Source organism: Podarcis muralis, chromosome 13 (genome assembly GCF_964188315.1).
Source record: "Podarcis muralis chromosome 13, rPodMur119.hap1.1, whole genome shotgun sequence".
Classification (NCBI taxonomy): domain Eukaryota; kingdom Metazoa; phylum Chordata; class Lepidosauria; order Squamata; family Lacertidae; genus Podarcis; species Podarcis muralis.
The window spans coordinates 16,733,823-16,753,551 of NC_135667.1; the positions used below are offsets into that span (position 1 = coordinate 16,733,823).

Consider the following 19,729-nt stretch of genomic DNA (forward strand, 5'->3'; position numbering starts at 1 on the left):
AAACTGCCCTGCCATGGGGCACGCAACACCCCCTCCTTCCCCAGCCACCCTTGGAATTAAGCCAATGACTTTTCATCCTTTTACCCTGGCCCCAAACCTCTAGGGCCAGCTCCCCACTGAATCACCCACATCTACAAACATCACCACTTTTTTCTTTACTTTTCCCTATACAGTGTCTCGCTGCAGGGTGGGCAGGGTGCCCCCCCCTTTCCATCCATTCTCCATACTTGCAAATACTCTTTATCTTACACACACACACACACACACACACACACACACACACACAATTCCCATCCCGTCTGTCACATCAGACCCCTTCTCCTGCCTGTAGCCCATTCCTTCTCCTGACAATCCATTGCATTGGTAGGTGTTTTAAACTGCATTTTCCATGTGGTTTTGCAAAGCTTGTTTTTTTTTTAAAAAAACAAAAATCCCCACCTACCCTAAGACTAAAGCAAAATTCTTCAACCTGCTATCTTTCCTTCCCCCTATTCACTATGTACACACTTAGAAGGAGATTTAGGACACATATATTCTATCCAACTTTCTACTTAGATATTGCAGATCAGAAATGCTTGTATCACCCCTATTCCTATGTTATCAAGCCCCAATCTTTAGATCTGATTATCAGACGCCAGATCACTCTCTCTGGGTGTAAATACATGCACAGACTGTGCAGCCAGTTTTCTCTTGCTAGACACAGGCGTTCAGCCCAAACAGATAAAGTCCATCCTTCATCGTCTATCGGATCTAATCTATGTATTGCATATCAGATCTCTGCACCCTGCACCTCCCTTCCCCGGTTCTCCATTGTCTCCACCTCCCTGCCTGCAACCCCCCCCCCTTCCCTTGCGCTCTCTCTCTCCTTCCCTCCCTCCCTCCCTCTCTCTCCCTCTCTCTCTAAGTCTGTGGGATCCCCCAATCGGCCGCCTCTCATTCGCTGCGCTATCCCCCTCCCCACCGTTACCTGTTGACAGGAGCAGCACCCAGGTAGGATGGGGGCAGAGGGTGGGGGGGGGGAGGTTGGGGTCCCGTGGGTGCGAGGATAAGGTGCAGGCACTACTTTGGGGGAAGGTGGGAAGACAGTTGTGGGGGGCAAGTTGGGGGAAAGGGGGTGGGATGTGGGGTTCCAGGTTCTGGAGGAGTTTCTGAAGAAGTGGGGGAGTTGGAAGAGTTGCTTGAGAGGTCTTTTTGTGCATTGGGGTGGGGGGGCTAGTGCAATTTGGGGGAGGTTGGTGGGGGGTAGAAAAGGCAGATCCTAGGGGCAGTTTTTCGGATGTGGGGCTAGTGCAAGATGGAATCACAGGGAAAGGGCAATTCAGGCATCTTTCTTGGAGTCCGGTGGGGAATTAAGGATGTATTTGGAAAGTATGGGGGGAGAAGTGAAGGGGTAAATTGCTTAGAAGTGGGGGGAGAGCAAGATGTTAGGTAATTACAGGTTATTTGCTTTTATTTACATATGTGTGGGGCAGATCCTGGGCAGGAAGATCAGAGGGCAATTCTGAGAGTAGGTGAAACTGATTGAGAATTGACGAGTGAAGAGAGAAAAAAATCCACACAGACATAAAAGAAATAATAATAAAAAGACAACTCAATTTAGCAAACTCATTCTATTAATATCGGTTAATAATCCAATACCAATTAATTAAAAATAACCCTCGCAGGAACGCCGGTCTCTAAAGAAACTGTCATATCAAAATGCCATTATGCTTCTGGCGATGCAATTTCCTTATTCAATTAGAATCGGCTCACTACCACACACACACACACACACACACACACACACAAAACCAGCACAGTAAATGAATTCTACAGCTTTTGCCTGCGTGTCTACGGAGTTGTAAATCTTGCTGCTTGGCCCATCGACATTCCATTACAACATGACATCGATTTGTGAATGCTTCATTTAATGTCACTTCTAACACACTGTGGGGTTTTATAAAAACAAACAAAAACAGAAGTCACTCGCCATGCGAGCCTATATTGCCTACTCAGGAGTAAGCCCCACTGAGTTTAGTGAGACCTACTCCCAGGTAAGTATGTGCAGGATTGCAGCCTCAGTGCATGGATGGACCTCTGAAGAGCTCAGTTCTGATGCTTCAGAGGGGGGGGGGGGGGAGAGCCACCAGTTTTGCCCATTGCTCCTCACTCTGTAACTTTTGACTTTCAATAAACGAACATAAAACTCATTTTTAAAAAGATGGACAGGAGAGAGCAGATTTCCTGCATAATGTGAACAGATGCAGCTGAAAGTTCTTCCTTGGTATTTTCCAGCAAAAGAGAGAGAAAAATCCACCATTAAGCCGAAACATTCCTTTCGGTTTTACTGGGAAAGTTTCCCTTCTTTAGAGAATGGGAAGCATATAGAAAATGGGCACCAGCACAGATCTTTGTGGTGCTCAGTTTACACCCATAGCGTGTGAAGGAAGGCGAAATGTGTGGCTCTCTAAAGAAACATTGGATACGGGAACCAGCTGTAAGGAATCAGAAATCAGCCTGCCTGGTTAGAAAAGGCCAACACATTTAAGGGCTCTCTCTTAGGAAAACGATGACTGGGGAAGGGTCACAGTCAAGGAGCATAAATTTACACTTGGTGTGGACAGAGAAAAATTCTCTCTCCCTCATAACACGTGAATTTGGGATTATCCAGTAAAATTGATGTGGAAAAGATCAGGGCACAGGAAACATTTCTTAACACGATGTGTAATTGGTTTATGGCATTTGTTGTCACAGGATGTAGTGGTTGTGGTCTGGGGCTTAGACCGCTTTAAAGAGGGATGAGAAAATTTCATGGGGGGTGTCTATTGTTCCATCTAATAGTTAATTTGGGATTGGAGCCACTGAGGATAGAGGAGGGATTTTCACCTGCTTGCAGAAGTACCCCCACAAAAAAACTTTTGTAAAAATAAATAAATCCCTAGAGGGAGGGTGGGGAGGGCGTAAAACAATCCATTAAGGGCTGAGCCTGCTCAGTAACCATGGAATTGTTGCTGCTGGCATCCTTCTGTCTCGAGAGACAATGGAGTGTGCCTTCAAACCGTTGTGCTAGCAGCACCAAAGTGACCTCCCAGGAAACAAGCCTGAGCAGGGCATATGGAGGTCCTGGGCTGCCCCAGATGGCAAGATCCTTCTTTTGGCCTCACTGATGTGGTCCAAAGGAAAGCAGGGCAATAGGTTTGGCACCAGCTTGGCTGCAGGAGTTGCCAGAAGTGTACAAGCCACCACCCAACCCTCTTAGGGATTCCTCTCTGGATTTGTGTAGGGTTTACTCCTAGCCTTTACTTCTCCTGAAGACATCCTGCAAAGCAGCAGAGGTTTCGGATCGGAGCGTTTCTTCTTCTAGATGGGCTACCTTCCCAGGTTGAGAAACTCAGAGGGTGGAATGGAGTGCCCTGGTGGGAGGCATGGCTGGCTAGCACCCGAAGCAGGAGTACTCTTGCTAGGTGAAGATTCACTGGAACACTTTGCTGCATATCCCACTCATTGATGGCTGTCAGTCACGGTGGGCTGAAAAGGTAAACGGACCCCTGACCATTAGGTCCAGTCGTGACCGACTCTGGGGTTGCGGCGCTCATCTTGTTTTATAGGCCGAGGGAGCCAGTGTACAGCTTCCGGGTCATGTGGCCAGCATGACTAAGCTGCTTCTGGCAAACCAGAGCAGCGCACGTAAACGCCGTTTACCTTCCCGCCAGAACAGTACCTATTTATCTACTTGCACTTTGACGTGCTAGGTTGGCAGGAGCAGGGACTGAGCAACCCGTTGCTCACCCCATCGTGGGGATTCGAACCGCCAACCTTCTGATTGGCAAGTCCTAGGCTCTGTGGTTTAACCCACAGCGCCACCCGCATCCCAAGGTGGGCCAAGTGGAACAACAATAGTCAGAGGAGGCACTATGCCCCTGACTACTACCTGCTAGGAGTTTGCTAAGGGTGCTGGGAATTGTAGCAATGTGGTGTGTGGTTCACAGTTCCCAGGATTCTGTGGGGGAAGTAATGTGCTTTAAATACATGGTGTGTGTGCATCCTTCAACTGCTGCACAAACCTGGGCACCCTTACCTGAGAGCGACGGCACCATGAAGACTTACTTCTGAGTAATTAGACTTAGGATTGTGTTCCACATCAGCCTACACCTGGTGCTCACGATGGAATAATGAATCAAAATAAGCATTTCTTTCCATCCTCCACAGCTGACTGCACCTCCAATGACCGTCCGACGTGGAGAACGTGCTCCAGTCCCTATCCGGGAACATATGGCCATTGATGTGTCCCCAGGGCCAATCCGGCCCATTGCCCAAATCTCTGCCTATTTCCCACATCCTGGGCTGGAGGGAGTGTTGGCGACACGAGACAGGATGAGGGGTCAAGGGGCTGCGGCCATGCCCCCTGGAACCGGGGAAGGAGAATCGGCGGACGGAGACGATTCTGATGACAGCAGTGAGTATGAACCCTCTCTTCCATGCCTTTGAAGGGGAGAGGACCCAGGTGTTCTGGATCAAACCATTTATTCATTCCATGGGGGGTGGAGAGGGGTGTAGGCGGCCTGAACCACATATCTGATACATGCATGTTCACACATGCAGACTCTCTCTCTCTCTCTCTCTCTCTCTCACACACACACACACACACACACACTGGCTGTCATCTTACGCACCAGCTCTCTTGCCTTTGCACATTTTTACAGCCACACACGTGCACAAGAGAGAGTGGCTGCATACACACCACCTGCTGAATTACACTGAAAGCACATTTACCCTCCAAAGAATCTTGGGATCTGTAGTTTGTTAAGGGTGCTGGGAACTGTAGCTCTGTGGGGTGAACCACAGTTCCCAGGATTCTTGGGGGGAAAGCCATGTGCTTTAAATGTTGAGTGAATGTGCAGCTAGTAGCTCTGTCTTATGTGCATATGTATAAAAGAGTCTTAAACCAAAACAGGCACAAATTCGAGAGACATTTTCACACATATAAATGTCCATAATTTTTTCACATACTGTCACCCAGGGCTTCACTACAAGAGTCCTGCCAGCTGCTTTTTTATACCTATATTTTCTCTCCCACACACTTACTTCCTTAGATACTATCTCTCACCTGCATCTGAGAACGTAAGTCTTGCATTTTGTCACAATGCATTTCATGCAGCGGTTCTCAGAAACACCAAGCCTGTCAGATGATCTATACCTCCCAGCCCTCCCATAAAACAAACACACACTTGCCTAAATTTTACACAAGAATTCCCACTCAGAAGGGGTGCCCCCTAGAACCTCCTTTACATGTCAATACATTGAGAGGGCTCTTGTGGCCAGCCCTGTTTTCACCACAGAATGACTCAGCAATCACATCACTTGGTGGGAAAGTTCTCCCTTGCACTCTCACTCACAGCCTTGCATGCAGACCCTCATTCTTCCTCCCTGCCTCCTTGTATACACATATCAAGGCATTCCTGAGACACACGCTGACCTGCGAGAGGAAGCCCCCCTGACCTTACTTCTGGACTTACCTCTGAAGATAGGGATGCAGGTGGCGCTGTGGTCTAAACCACTGAGCCTCTTGGGCTTGCTGATCAGAAGGTTGGCAGTTTGAATCCCTGCAATGGAGTGAGCGCCCATTGCTTTGTCCCAGCTCCTGCCAACCTAGCAGTTTGAAAGCATGCCAGTGCAAGTAGATAAAGAGGTACCACTGCGGCAGGAAGGTAAACAGCGTTTCCGTGCACTCTGCCTTCTGTCACACTGTCCCGTTGCACCAGAAGTGGTTTAGTCATGCTGGCCACATCACCTGGAAAGCTGTCTGTGGACAAACGCTGGCTCCCTCGGCCTGAAAGCGAGATGAGCACCGCACCCCATAGTCGCCTTTGACTGGACTTAACCGTCCAGAGGTCATTTACCTTTACTTTTTACCTCTGAAGAAGCATGGATAGGATTGTGCTGCACATCTCCCGTCTCAGTAATGCAAGTTGTGCACCAAGGCTGCCAACTTAAGAAGACTCCTTTGGAAGTCGGAAAAATGACCAAGGCCAACATGACTTACTTCAGTCAATGTGCTGAGATTCAGGCCAGGGTTTGCGATACTTCAGTGCTCACATAGGTACACTCTTGGTACACTCACATAGGTACACACCTGTGCTCTTCTTCACACGCAGGTTTGTGTTCTCTCTCTCTCATACGTACACCTCCCCACAACTATTTATCACAAACAACTTTTCTCAGTTCACACAGAGGCAAAACTTCCAAATATTTGCCTTCATATCATTATAGGACTAGGAGTCCCCATTCATCACAAAGATCCTATGGCGGTAAGGGTGGGGTCTGGACAACAGAAGTAATGCTCAAGTTAAGGGCTGGCAATCTTTCTTCAGCCTGAGGGCCACATTTGCCTGTAAGCAACCTTCCAGGGGCTAAGTGACAGTGGCTACATGGGGCAACAGTTTGGCTGTTTCAGCCACATCACACAAAACACATATATCTCTCCATCCTGGTCCCTGAGTTGCTATCTCAGTTCAAGGATACATTCCAGCCAGGCAAAAGCAGGATGGACTGGGGAAGGTGTGGTCTGGGGAGATGGGGCTTAGCCTGGGAAGTGTCCTGAGGGCCAGACGGCACAGCCTGGAGGGCCACCATTTGTTTATTTATTGAATTTGTATGCCGTCCTTCATCTGTAGATTTCAGGGAGGTTCGCAACATAAAAAAAGGTAAAAACACAATACATAATAAAAACAAGAACAAACAACAACACAAATCAATAACACCCCCCCCCATGCACCTACACCTGAGATTCCCCAGCCCCTGACTTAGTGGTTCAACCTGCCAGACAGATTTGGCTTTGTTTAAGTAACTGGCACAGGTGATGTGTTGCCATAGGAATTAACGGTTGGAGAGCCTTCCGAGTCTCTGTAAGAACATTTTGTGTGCATCCCTGCCCGCCCCCCCCCCCCATTGGTCCCTAGAAGTCTTGATGGGGAGCAAGATCCATTGCAGTGTTAAAGCTGTGAATCGTGTGGGCCATAAACCATGGGGCAAACCTTGGTTCCAACTGCTGAGTCAGAAGAGATCTACAAGCCCAGGTTGGGACGACATCTGAGCGAAACCAAAGCTTAGCTCGGTGCAGCAGCATAGCAGAAAGAGCTGGGCGGAGCCAAGCAGCTGCAATCTCCTCTCTCAGCACAGTTGTCCCTTTGCACTAAGCTGTGACTTGGCTTAGCATGACAGGCAAACCAGGCCACCACGTTGTACACACCCCAGCCCCAGCAGTCATCGAAAAGCACTCTGGTGCAGAGAGCAGAAGCTTTTTGCTCCCATATGGTGCCGATTCACAAGCGACGCACACAGAGATGCATGAAGGAACACAGTCACACACTTCTGGGGACAAGCTCGCACATAACAAATGGCTCGCTCAGCCACCTTCCCCAATGAAAACAAACCCACACAAACTGACACCCTCACTGACACAACAGCCTGCCTTTAAGAGAGAGACGGTTTCGTATTCTCGTCTACGCATGTGCACACAACACACTTGCACGCAAGCAAGCTAGTAGAGTTGCATGTGTAGTTATACACACCAGAAAGGAGGGAGGGGAGGAAAGGCGGAAGGGTGGAAGGATGAATGGAATGGGGTGGTGGTGGTAAGGGAGAGCCAGAGTGGAGGAAGACAGAAAGGAAGATGAATAGATCAAGGCAGAGGGAGGGAGGGAGGGAGGGAGGGAGGGAGGGAGGGATGGGAAGAGACAGAAGGGCAGAAAGGTAAAATGTCCACGCCAGAGGATGGATGGATTTGGATGGACAGAAAGCAATTTATGAACCAGTGCATGTAAAGATGCGCCCAGATGGAAAGAAGCAGGGACAAATCTGTAGGTGGACTGACACATAAGCTCATTTCACACAGTCTTCCAACCATGCAGCCTGACTGTGTTAAGTGGGGGAGCAGCAGGATTGCACCGCTCTCCCTGTTCCCCAGTTCCATGTGTTCCCCAGCTCTGTGTGCACAGAGCTACAAGTGTACCATTTGCGCACCACAGGCTCTCTGTCCATGCAGCCTACTTCTCTCTGACTGTGTGGGGAACACCTGTGCATGTATGACTTGCACGCGTGTAGGCTGTTCTGTGTACCCAGATACAGCAGCTGGAGATGCAGACAAAAGCATGGTCCTCTTCTGCCTCCACGCATTTCAACTTTGTGGGTGGAAAACTGTGTGCGAAAGGGATCTGCAGCTAAAGACCAATAATGTAAGTGAGATGCATGGAGTAGGTAGAAGGCTACTTTTTTGTCACACCGGGTTTCTACCCTAGAATATATGGAGTGGTAACAATGCCTTTGAGCATGTGCAGAGCACAGAACCTTGAGTACTATAGCTGCTCCCTATTCACCTGAGATCAGAAGGTAGGCCATGCAGGTTCAAAGGGTGTGATTACGCGACTCCCAGGCAAGATCCAATTCTGTGCTCAGAGAGCTGCCCTGGTTGCTGATTTGATACCAGGCCAGGTTCAAGGTGTTATTATTAGAATAAAGGTAAAGGTAAAGGTACCCTGCCCGTACGGGCCAGTCTTGACAGACTCAGGGGTTGTGCGCCCATATCACTCAAGAGGCCAGGGGCCAGCGCTGTCCGGAGACACTTCCGGGTCACGTGGCCAGCGTGACAAAGCTGCATCTGGCGAGCCAGCGCAGCACACGGAAACGCCGTTTACCTTCCCGCTGGTAAGCGGTCCCTATTTATCTACTTGCACCCGGGGGTGCTTTCAAACTGCTAGGTTGGCAGGCGCTGGGACCGAGCAGTGGGAGTGCACCCCACCGCGGGGATTCGAACCGCCGACCTTTCGATCGGCAAGCCCTAGGCGCTGAGGCTTTTACCCACAGCGCCACCCGTGTCCCCTATTATTAGAATACAAAGCCCTTAACAACTTGATTTACCTATGAGATCCCCTTACCCCACATAATTCCCACTCAGCCACTTCAATTGGTGGAATTGGTACAGCTACAGGTGCCACAGAATACCCATTCAGCAGGGGTAAGAAATTTGATTGTTTAATGCACTTTGGAACTCCCCGTCTATTGAGATCAAGCAGGTGCCTTCGCTGTACACTTTTCGGCACCTGCTAAAAACATTTTTGCTTAGACGAGCCTACCCAGAAAGCTGAGGTAATTTTAATCTGTTTCAGTGTTTTAACTTTTGTATGTTTTAAAGCAGAGTTGTGAATTTTTCTGCATTTTATTGTTTTATCTTTTTGTAGACTGCTTTGAGGGTTGTTGTTGTTTTTACATACAAGTACTGTATAAATTTTATTAAATAAATACATAAATGCTAAGAACCTTCCATTGCTGTAAAAAAAAAAGAACATGCGTGCACACACACGCACACACTTTTCCTAGACCTGATGGCTGTAAAGACGGAATCAGAACTATATGGGTTATGTCTGATAAAGTATACCAATGGGAAGGGAGTTCAGCAGGGTTTACTGTACTCAGGATATAGGGCCCTGGTGCAGCGCTCAGCCCCTTTGATTCTCCCCTCCCCTGAGCAGAAGCAAAATAAATTATGCATACTTAGGTAAATTGGCCTAACCGGCATGATTTATGCAGGTCGCAGCAGAACATCCCAGTTTTATTAGTGCCTGGGTTATCTGGGAGAGGTAGGGTTTTGATTATTATTTTTTCGATCTCAGAGAAAATAGCTGCATCTATATGCCAGCTGGCTGACAGATGACTTCTACACAAACCTATAGTGGTGAGCAGTGCAGAAAGGTAGACAGGTAATATAGGCAGATGGAGGGAGCTCAATATGCAGGCAGATTGTATGATTGCAAGGAAGAGAGAGGAAAAAGAAAATTCAGATGCGACAGACTGATTCTTTTTCTTCATTCTGTTTGGCACCCGATTCCTTTCCTAGCATCGCTTGGGACTCTTGAATTTGACGTCCTCTATGATCCCGAAAACTGCACCCTTGACTGCACCATCCTACGGGCCAAGGTAATGATGGCAATCTGGCAAAGTGCCCCAAAAACAACTGCTCTCCTGCAAATGGATGATGCTTTTTGATTCCGACCCGCAGGCTTTCTGCATTCTGTGTCTCGTTTTCACAACAGAGGGACATGATTTAATAAGAGAGGCCACACAAGGAGGGGAAATCTCATTATGGAGCCAGCGCTGCTCATTTTCAGTCTGTTTCCTTTCTCTCGCCTGCATCTCAACCCGTTCCTTCTCCTCCAAGCCTCTGGAAAGCAGAGAGGTTCACTCAAAGGCCCACCTCTCTCACACAAACCCCCGAGGACTTCAGCCGGCTCTGTTTGCACAACCCCTACCCTCACATACATGCCAACAAACACAAGCCCCCTCTCCCCTGCCAGCTGGTGGGCTTGCAGCATCTTCAAGCACCTCGGCGACGCGCCAGGCAACCGGGTATCCGCAGGCATCTGGGGTTGCCGTGGCAACAGAGAAGGGATGGGGAAAGCAAGGGAAACAATGCGGCAGTTCAGAACCACAGCAAAAGTAGCGCTTGCCCTCCATCATCATTACCCAGAGCCCCAGCACCACACCTCAGGCTCCCATTCCCCCCCACGACTGATGACCATTCATCCACATACCATTCTCTTCTCTCTTTGCTCCCCCACGTTGCAGGGGCCTCCTCCCAAACTATTCTGGGTGTGTTAACATGATGTGTTTGTTGTTTTTCCTGCCTTCTATATAACTGGAAGTGCCATTTTCCCTGTGGCAATCCTTCAACGAAACCAATTTAGCTTGATGCTTTAGAAGCGGCTCTGAACAGTGTTTAAGAAATCACAGCACGAAGCATTCCAAGACTCAGAATAATTTATTTTAGCCACGAGTGGCGTTGAGTCTGTGTTCCCTTCAACAAAGGCAAGCCGACACTTTTATGAGGATTATTCAAGAAGGCCTCTCTGCCCGAACACTTGTCTCGTCCCACAGATTCTGCAAAGCTCACTGAGGCTCTCCCCAGAGTTCTCCTGTGTTTCTTATGCCCCATAAACAACCTCACTCTAATTCTGGCTTCATACATAGAATAACTACTACACAGGGCTGCTTTTGAAGAGTGTCTAAAAACTTCCATTGGCTCAGAAGGCAGCAACTAGCTTATTATCTAGGGCAGGCATAGGCAAATTCAGCCCTCCAGATGTTTTGGGACTACAACTCCCATCATCCCTTGATAACAGGACAAGTGGTCAGGGATGATGAGAGTTGTAGTCCCAAAACAACTGTATTTGGGTTTGCCTATGCCTGATCTAGGTTGAGGTGCCCAGAGCATATATTATACCAGTGCTATATCCATATCACTGGCTCCCTATTCATTTGCAGGCCTGATTCAGAGTGCAAGTCTTAACCTTTAAGTCCCTAAATCAGGGGTGGGGAAACAGTGGCCTACCAGATGTTGTTGGACTTCAGCTCCCATCACACCCAGCCAACATGGCTAGTCCAAGGATGATGGGAGTTGGTCCTTCAGCATTGGGGTGAGGGCACAGATACCCCCTTCTCTGCTGTACCTGCAGTTGGGACTCCCTCCTCCCCTCCTGCTTGGACATGTGGCTCAGCAGCTGAAAACCTGATCTCTGTCCCTTATCCTGGCATCTGAAATACAGTGGAAGAGAAGGAATACCAGGCAAAGCTAAGTTTTGGGTGGCCCATAAGACCACCTCATTGCTTGCTTTTAGTCAAGCAGCAGAGACCTGGCTTCTTAAGCATTTGTATGGAAGGGGATAATCCTTTGCATTACTGAGGTATCAGCTCATTTTTAAAAAATATCTATCTATCTGCTGCAGGTTTCTATTGCTGTTGCTTGTGCTTTGGTTGTTTCTGTTTCTTCGTTATGTTAATGACCTCAGAGGTCTGTCCATGGAAAAGTGGGGTGTTAGCCATGGCATTCAAAACATTTATACTGTAAGTCAAGATATGCAGTAGAAACACTGTGCATAAGGTCAAGACTACTGTCACACTTCTTGCTGCTTCTGTGTAGGAGTGTGGTCATGTGTGCAACAGTCGAAGGACTGCGTGTCTGAGAAAAAAGCATGAAGCATTCTCTTGAGATGTTAATGAAATGTATAAGGACAATATTTTGTTTAAAGGGGAGCTGATCACGGTCTTCTTATTCTCAGGGTCTGAAACCGATGGATTTCAATGGCCTGGCTGACCCCTATGTCAAACTGCACCTTCTGCCCGGAGCCTGCAAGGTAAACATGGCTTCAGGTTCGCCTCCACTTTCACTGTCTCACAGTTCCTGAGCCTAGCACTATCCAATATACACATGCACAGCTACCACCACCAACAAGCCATGCAGAGAAAAGTTGAGGTGTGTAATCAAGCTGGAGATATTGTGTCCCTATAGAACAGGAGGAAGGCAGTGTTTCTCAGGCCCCATCAGTGCCAAACATTTAAAGCAGTATCATACCATTTTATACAGACTTCACTTCCCCCAAAGAATCCTGAGAACTGTAGTTAAGGGTACTGAGCATTGTTAGGCGCCCCCCCCCCGCCCCCGTTCCCTTCACAGAGCTACAATTCCCAGAGTTCACTTAACTCATGCATCTATACCTCTGGTAGGTTCTGCTCCCAGGTCAACACTGAGCAGCAACAAATAGGTTGAAGGACAGTTCCTCCATTTCTTTGTAGCTAAGCAGAATAGCTCATGCAACTGGCTACTCACTCCAACATCCAGGGAGAAAGAGAAGGAGCAAGCCAGAGCCATGCACCTCATCAGACTAAGCCACGTCAGGCAAATATGGGAAACCAGGCTATTCTATTGCAGGCTCTTTAAAACACATCCAATAAAGCACAGTTTGGAAAAGGGGCTATCAGTAATTATCAGGACAGAATAAATAGAAAGACATTGATAATTCCATGCCACCATTCTCCTGCTTCCAGCCTAGGAAACAGGTACGCCTCTGGTCTTACTAGAATATTCTGCTCTTCCATTCCAATGCCTCCCCGCCCCCCAAAAAACCTTCTCCTCTCCAGGCGAACAAACTGAAAACACGGACCCAGCACAACACTCTCAACCCTGTGTGGAATGAGGCTCTGACTTACATTGGAATAACAGCTGAGGATATGGCCCGGAAAACTCTGCGGTAAGACCCCCCCCCACCCCGCCCTGCCCCGCTGACTTAAAATCCCAATCTACAGGGTCCTTTTTCATTCCCATGCTCCCTTTGGCGTTCACACCCTTGGGTCCTTTTTCTCTCTTTCTGCTTCCCAGAATCTCCGTCTGCGATGAGGACAAACTGACCCACAACGAGTTCATTGGCGAGACCCGGGTGCCCCTGAGGCGCCTCCAGCCTGGCCAGAAGAGACATTTCAAACTGTGCTTGGAAAGACAACAACCAGTGAGTCGGGCATAAGCCGGTTGCATATCTCAAAATGAGTCAGGAATCAGGATCTATTGGTTTATTTTATGAATTGATAAGGATCCTCTAGCTGCTTGGCTGCCCAGTCCCTTGTCCCCCTGTCCCAATCCCCACTAGCAGCTCGCAGGCCCTCTTCTCCCTGGGACCTGCCTGAGTTTCTCCCCTGCTCTGCCAAACTCAGTGCTTTCTGCCAATCACCAGCATCTCACAACTGATTCTTCTTCGCCAGCAGTTGGAATAGTTGCGAACACTTCATGGTGTAAAAAGCCCAGCTAACTCACGACGAGTGGAGGTGAAAAGACTTGCAGGCAGCAACCTGCCTGTAGCATATTTTATACACATGATTTTTGTGATCCTCCAGTAGGCTAAAAGGTGTCTCAGGAGGGGCAAGGAGGGGAGATAACTCGGGATTTTGAGTGGTGAGGGTGGGTCTCCTTTAGCTCCCCATTGACCAACAAAAGCAAAATACGTCACCTTACCAGCAAGTATGCAGTTCCATTCTACAATTTAATACTGTTCACAGAATTCAGATTTTATGGGTGTAGTAGATTAACACATCTCTGTCTTGCCACTGATTCCACCCACCCACCCCCATGCACAGGATATATTGCATTTTGATTCTGTTGGGTTAATCCCTTATGCCTACAAGTCATCATACTTGTGTACCAGTCTGTACTTCCAAATGTCAAGGGAGTTTTTCCTCTCCCTCCTCTGCGCACTTGCTCACTCACTCTGTCCCTTGACTCCTCCAACTTTGCTCATGTTTCTGTTTGGAAGAGCAGGGAAAACAGATTTTTTCTCTCAATCCTCACTTCCCTCAACAGCTGGCATCCCCTTCTTCCATGACAGCAGCTCTGCGTGGCATCTCCTGTTACCTGAGAGAGGTGAGAGCGTATTCCCGCCCCCTTCCTATTCCTCGCATTATAAAACCTGTAGCTTAAGAGTGAGGAACATGAGGGCCACATTTTTTCAGCCTGAGGGCCACATTCTCTTCTAGACAAGCTTTGAGGGGGTTACATGCCAATGGTGGGTGGGAACAGAGCTAAAAGTGGACAGAGCAACAAATGTGAATTTTACCTCTGTACAGTTTTAACACACACACTTTACACACCCTTTTTACCCTCAATCCGAGCAGGAAGGAACCATTATCCGAGTTCAAGGACTTATTCCAGCCAGGCAAAAACACCCAAGGAAGATGCACATCAGGGGTGGTGTCTGACTCTGGATAAGGGTCCCAATGACCAGATACAGAAGCTTGAAGACCCACATTTGGTCCCCGCTGTGATGTATCTCTTGATACAATTTATTTATATAATTAGGGCCCAGAACATAAGCCTGCCAAGCAGGCTCTTTCCCCCAAATATTATTCAGCTGTGAAGAAAAGCTGTATGGTCCACTACAGCAAAGTGATTACAATGTTGGGCTAGGAGTGGAGGGCCCCAGTTTTTTAATTCCAATTTCAACCATTTAAAAAAATTATCATGGAGACTTCCAGTCAACACCTCTCAACCTAAGCTAGGAGGAGAAAAAGCAGGGTGGGGGTGAAGAGGGTAAACATGTACTTTGGTTATCTTTAGTATTTTACCTTGCTATCCTGCTCACCCTCAGACACATCTTTCTTCTAAACCACTTCAGAGGTTTATTAATTATTACTACTACTACTACAACAGTCAAGTGGTATATTCATTTTGTGACATAAATAGGGTTGAGTCAGAAATAAGTTGCCAGGCTGAAATTTCGGGCAAGCGAAGTGGCTAGCGGGCCTGACAGGATAGAGGATCGAGTCAATGTTAGCAGGCAATGTGCCAGGGAAATGCCAGGGAGAGCTGCCTGCCAAGGATGGGTGAAGGAGGCCCAAGAGACCTTCTGAAGCCTTAACCAAGGGTGTCAAAATGCCCAGGGCCAGCCCTGACAGGCTGCAAAGGTTTGTTTTTGGGAGGCTGCTGGGTGGATATTTTGCACAAAAGCACTCCATGCTCTTTCCTTTTCCTTGCTCCATAGCTAGAACCCCCAGCCGGCTGGGCCCTGGAAGAAAGGGGTCGTATCCTGCTCGCCCTCACGTACCTCTCCGAGCACCGTGGATTGCTGGTGTCTATTCTTCGCTGCGCCCACTTAGCTGCCATGGATGTGTGTGGATACTCAGACCCTTATGTAAAAACGTGAGGAATTGTGCTTATACTTGGCCCTAAGAGAAAGGCCTACCCTTTCCTTAGCCTGCAGGCATATTCAGAAGACTAAAAGAAAAAAGAAATCTCATTTTAAGGAAAGCTTTCAGGGATTGTTTTTCATGACCCTGGAATTAACTTCGTTACAATGCTGTGTCTGTGTAGTCATTTTGCATTTTCTTCTATATTTCCAGCATTTTGAGTGTACAGTATAATGTTCTGCAGCTGTACGGTGGTGGTTTTTAGCACTTGCATGCAGAATTTTAAGGGTGGCTTAAAATTCCCTTTCTGGGAAGGAGACAGAAAGGAAGACGACAAATAGTCTAGACAAACAGGCTCAGTCCCCGTTGCTGTTTTGGCAGGTACCTGAGGCCAGACGTAGAGAAGAAGTCAAAGCATAAAACAACCGTGAAGAAGAAGACGCTGAACCCAGAATATAATGAGGTGATGAAAGAAGGACGAGTGAAGTAACTGCATGTTCTGGGACTTGGGAGGCAGTCAGAGCGAGGGGGAGGTTGAAGAGCCAACATGCTTCAATAATTCTAATTCTGTCTCTTTTCTGTGCCCAACAGGACTTTTTCTACGAGATTGAACAGTCAGAGCTTGGTCAGAAATCCCTGGAGATAACAGTTTGGGATTACGACATTGGGAAATCTAACGACTTCATTGGTGAGAAGAGCAAGAGGAGGAGGTGGCCGGGTTACAAAATGTGGATATGCCTTCTGGGACCCTCAACCAACGTCATAGATTTATAAAGTGGCTCTCTCACGGGACCGTGGGAACTGCCATTTCTTGTGGGTGGCTGTCTCTGTGATAAGATTTGCAGATGCCTCGCCAATTTAAAGCTCCCAAAATACTTTGCTAGAGAAGTCACAACACCAAAACTGGTATAAAAAAACAGAGGCATGCCCACTATTTCACAGGATGTCCCACGAGGGGGATCCCTGTGCTTCAGGGTAGAAGGCGCTATTTGCAAACATCAAGAACCAATTTATCTTTCTTTTACAGGTGGGGTGACCCTCGGTCTAGGGGCCCCTGGAGAATGCAGACAGCACTGGCTTTCATGCCTTCAGACCCCCGACTGCCGCCTTGAGCACTGGCACACGCTCACCAACGAGCTCCCAGAATCCTCCACTTTCGGCCCCTGAGAAGCCACCTCGATTGCCTATATAGAGTTGCATCCTCCCGCCCTGCCTGCCTGCCAAAAAAAAGGGAGGGGCACAGCACCAGGGGCCCCTCCTTTGCACGAGGATGTTTGCACGTTTTGAAAATTACTTGTCGTTGGTGTCCATTTATATTACGCTCTAGGGAAGGGCTTAAATGGAATGAATCGCCTCTTCTGTTTCCGTGTGTTTTAAGGCATTGGGAAGTGGGAGGTGGTCATAGCCGAGTGGAGGAGCCCAGGAAGAACAGGAGGAGCCCAGGAAGCCACTTGTAGAAAAAGAATTTGAATCAATGAAAAGTCACAGAAATAATTATCCGTCCTCTTCCTCTCTTAACACCTGTCTTTCCAAGCTGTCCATCGCTCTGAAATCCCACTACTTTCAAACCAAGGCTTAGCTTGGATTTTAAAGGACAAGATATTTGCTGGCACACAAAATTTGAAGCATCGGTTTTGATTTCTTTTTCTTTTTTAAAGCATATTAAAAACCCACTTCCCCATATGGAATTTCTTTCAGCCGTCCAAAATATATTTCCCTCTTCTTTCCACACCAGCTCCTTTCCCTACTCAACTTAACCTCAGAGTGCCAAATACAATTTATACTCCTGAACTGCTGGGGAAATAAACTATTGTTTATTGTCTCTGGAACTTCCTGCATGGATTATAGGGGCATTCACACGCCACGCTTCTTCCTGCTAACTCATTGTTAGAGGCCTGCCAACATAACTGTTTATCTGCAGTCTCTCTTGTTACAAACGAGGTTGACCCCGCCACTACCCACGCAGTTTTAAAAACAAGGTTGCAGGAAATTATTGTGCTGTTAATTCTTGCTTCCATTTGTCAGAAAGCTCAAATCACTGGAGGCGATCCAGGGAGAGAGCAATCTTAACAGCGGGCTGCCCAGCCTCTTCTTAAAAGACTTCCAGGAAGGGAGAGCACCTCATCTCTGGGCAACTGGGTCCCCATTGTGGAACTGCTATTTCTGTGAAAAAGTTTCTCCTAATCTTCAGCCAGCACCTGCTCTTCCTGTAACTTAAGCCCATTACATCCAGTGACAGTCCTGCACTCTGGTGCAGCACAGCAAGTCTTCTATGTAAGACCCCTTTAAGTATTTGAAAGGTGCTTTCTTCTCCAGGCTAAACATACCCAGTTCCTTCAACCTTTCCTCACAGGGATTGTTTTCCATACCTTTAACCATCTTCACTGCCCTTCTCTGAACCCATTCCAGCTTGTCTCTATCCTTCTTAAAGTGTAGCATCCACAAATGGACAAAGTACTCCGGATGAAGTCCAACTAGCACAGAATAAAGCGGAACTATTACTTCTCATGTCTTGGAAACGACGGCTGTATTAACGCCGCCTAAAATTGTTTGAGTCTTACAAAGTACAACTGGCTCATGTTCAGCTCAAGATCAACTTGTCCTGGGATCCTCTTCATTTTTACTGCTGCTTCCACCCTATACCTGTGCACTTGATTACGGCCATGATTATTTTGCCTAAATGCAAAACTCTGCATTTGTTTCTGTTGAATCTCATTTTGCTTCCGTCCAGTTTCCCATGCTATCTTTTCCTAGTTCATAGCATTTAATCAGCTTGCAAATCACATTATCATGGGGGACACTATTAGGTGTTTTGCTGAAACCAAGATCATTGCATTCACAGTCGTTCTTCAATCCACTAAACTAGTAACTTGATTTTATATTTCTTTCTCCCTCCCTCCCTCACACTCACACACAGTATATATAGACACACATTTATTCTTTGTAATTCGTGCAGGCTTCTGCTAACCATTGCATTGCTATCAAGGTGCTTGCAAACTGACTCCCTTGAAATCTATTCTAGTTATCCTCCGTAGCACTGAAGTCAGATAGACTCATTTCACAGATCCTAGTTTTCAAGATCTGGAACAATTGCCTTCAGCCCTGTGGCACTTCACCTGTTCTCCGGGATCTCCCAAAAATGATTAAGACAGAAGTTATGAGAGTTCACCAGTGAGTTCCTTTTAGTACCCTCTAGGATGCAATTCATCTGGTCCTTGAGACGAAGCAATTTCAGGTAGTGAGGCATTTCCTGATGAAATTTCTTACCAATCTCAAACAGAAGCTCTGGCCACACTACTCATGTGCTGACTATGCTACTTATGGAAGATGGAACACAATTCCCCTTTGTGGGGGGAAGACAAGAGGCAAAAGAGCAACTGAGCAATCCAGCCTTCTGTGCCACCTGTTAATATTTCACCAACCTTACTGAGAAACAGGCCTAGTGCCCTTCCTCTTCCTCCAAACACACCTTTTTATTGTTCTTGGTAGCATTCTCCAGCCCCAGCTTATTCTGATCTTCTGCTTTCCCATCAAGTCTGGACTACACAATCCTAGTGGCCTGCCCTTTCTTATACAATACATGTCTTTTTAAAATCTTCAGCTCATTAGGCTTTTCTACAGCTGCTCTGGCTTTAAGGGGGAAAAGGTCCCATTTTCCTCTCTCGCTGGCTTGTTTGAGATGGCTCTCGTTTTCTTCTCTCATTGGAATAGTGCCTTTAGTAACTCCTCCTTTCGGGATTTATCCTGGTCAATGCTGCAAATTCTGATGGAGAGTCACGGGAACAGGCAGTGGGCATAAGCCAGGGAGACTTATGTGTCCATCACACACTTCCAGGCCTGGCCTGGCCATACTTTTAGACAGGATAGGGAGGCCTGCCAAAAGCAACTGCGCTTGTGGTGCCATTAAGGGCAGCACATTGTCATGTATTTAACTTAATGTTCTTTTAGTAACGTATTTGGGGGGCCCATTTGACCTTTCCACACCGGGCACAAAACCATCTGTATCCATCTCAGCTAGACACACTTGTTTCCCCGTCAAACATTTCAGTTGTTCATCAGAAGACATTCAGTACCCAAGTGACACACCCATTTGCTGGGTTAAATGTGAATCAGCTCTTAGAAAGGCAGAGTCTTCCATCTATCCTTTTGAGCAAATGTTTGCAGCTAGGCAAAAATTTGGCATTTGCCCTTACCTTAAAACTCCTGTCACCCAGGCATGAATCACGACATTTTTTTGTCCAGTTTCTAA

At 47.4% G+C, this 19,729-nt stretch overlaps 1 protein-coding gene across 1 annotated transcript; it reads left to right on the plus strand.

Annotated features, from left to right (window-relative positions):
• The first annotated feature begins 798 nt into the window (after window positions 1–798).
• On the plus strand, window positions 799–19,711 carry DOC2A (double C2 domain alpha). The gene is made up of 11 exons (XM_028701754.2): window positions 799–990; window positions 4,189–4,435; window positions 9,872–9,951; window positions 12,090–12,164; window positions 12,949–13,058; window positions 13,187–13,313; window positions 14,159–14,218; window positions 15,336–15,493; window positions 15,862–15,943; window positions 16,072–16,168; window positions 16,508–19,711. The coding sequence occupies exons 2-11, from the start codon at window positions 4,204–4,206 to the stop codon at window positions 16,645–16,647; spliced, it is 1,161 nt and encodes a 386-aa protein (XP_028557587.2). The 5' UTR covers window positions 799–990; window positions 4,189–4,203; the 3' UTR covers window positions 16,648–19,711.
• Window positions 19,712–19,729: the final 18 nt, after the last annotated feature.

Coding starts and splice junctions, on each gene's coding strand:
- DOC2A (XM_028701754.2), top strand. CDS start 4,204: ATGACCGTCCGACGTGGAGAACGTGCTCCAGTCCCTATCCGGGAACAT. Junction 9,952..12,089: donor GCACCATCCTACGGGCCAAG/GTAATGATGGCA, acceptor TCTTATTCTCAG/GGTCTGAAACCGATGGATTT. Junction 14,219..15,335: donor TCTCCTGTTACCTGAGAGAG/GTGAGAGCGTAT, acceptor CTTGCTCCATAG/CTAGAACCCCCAGCCGGCTG.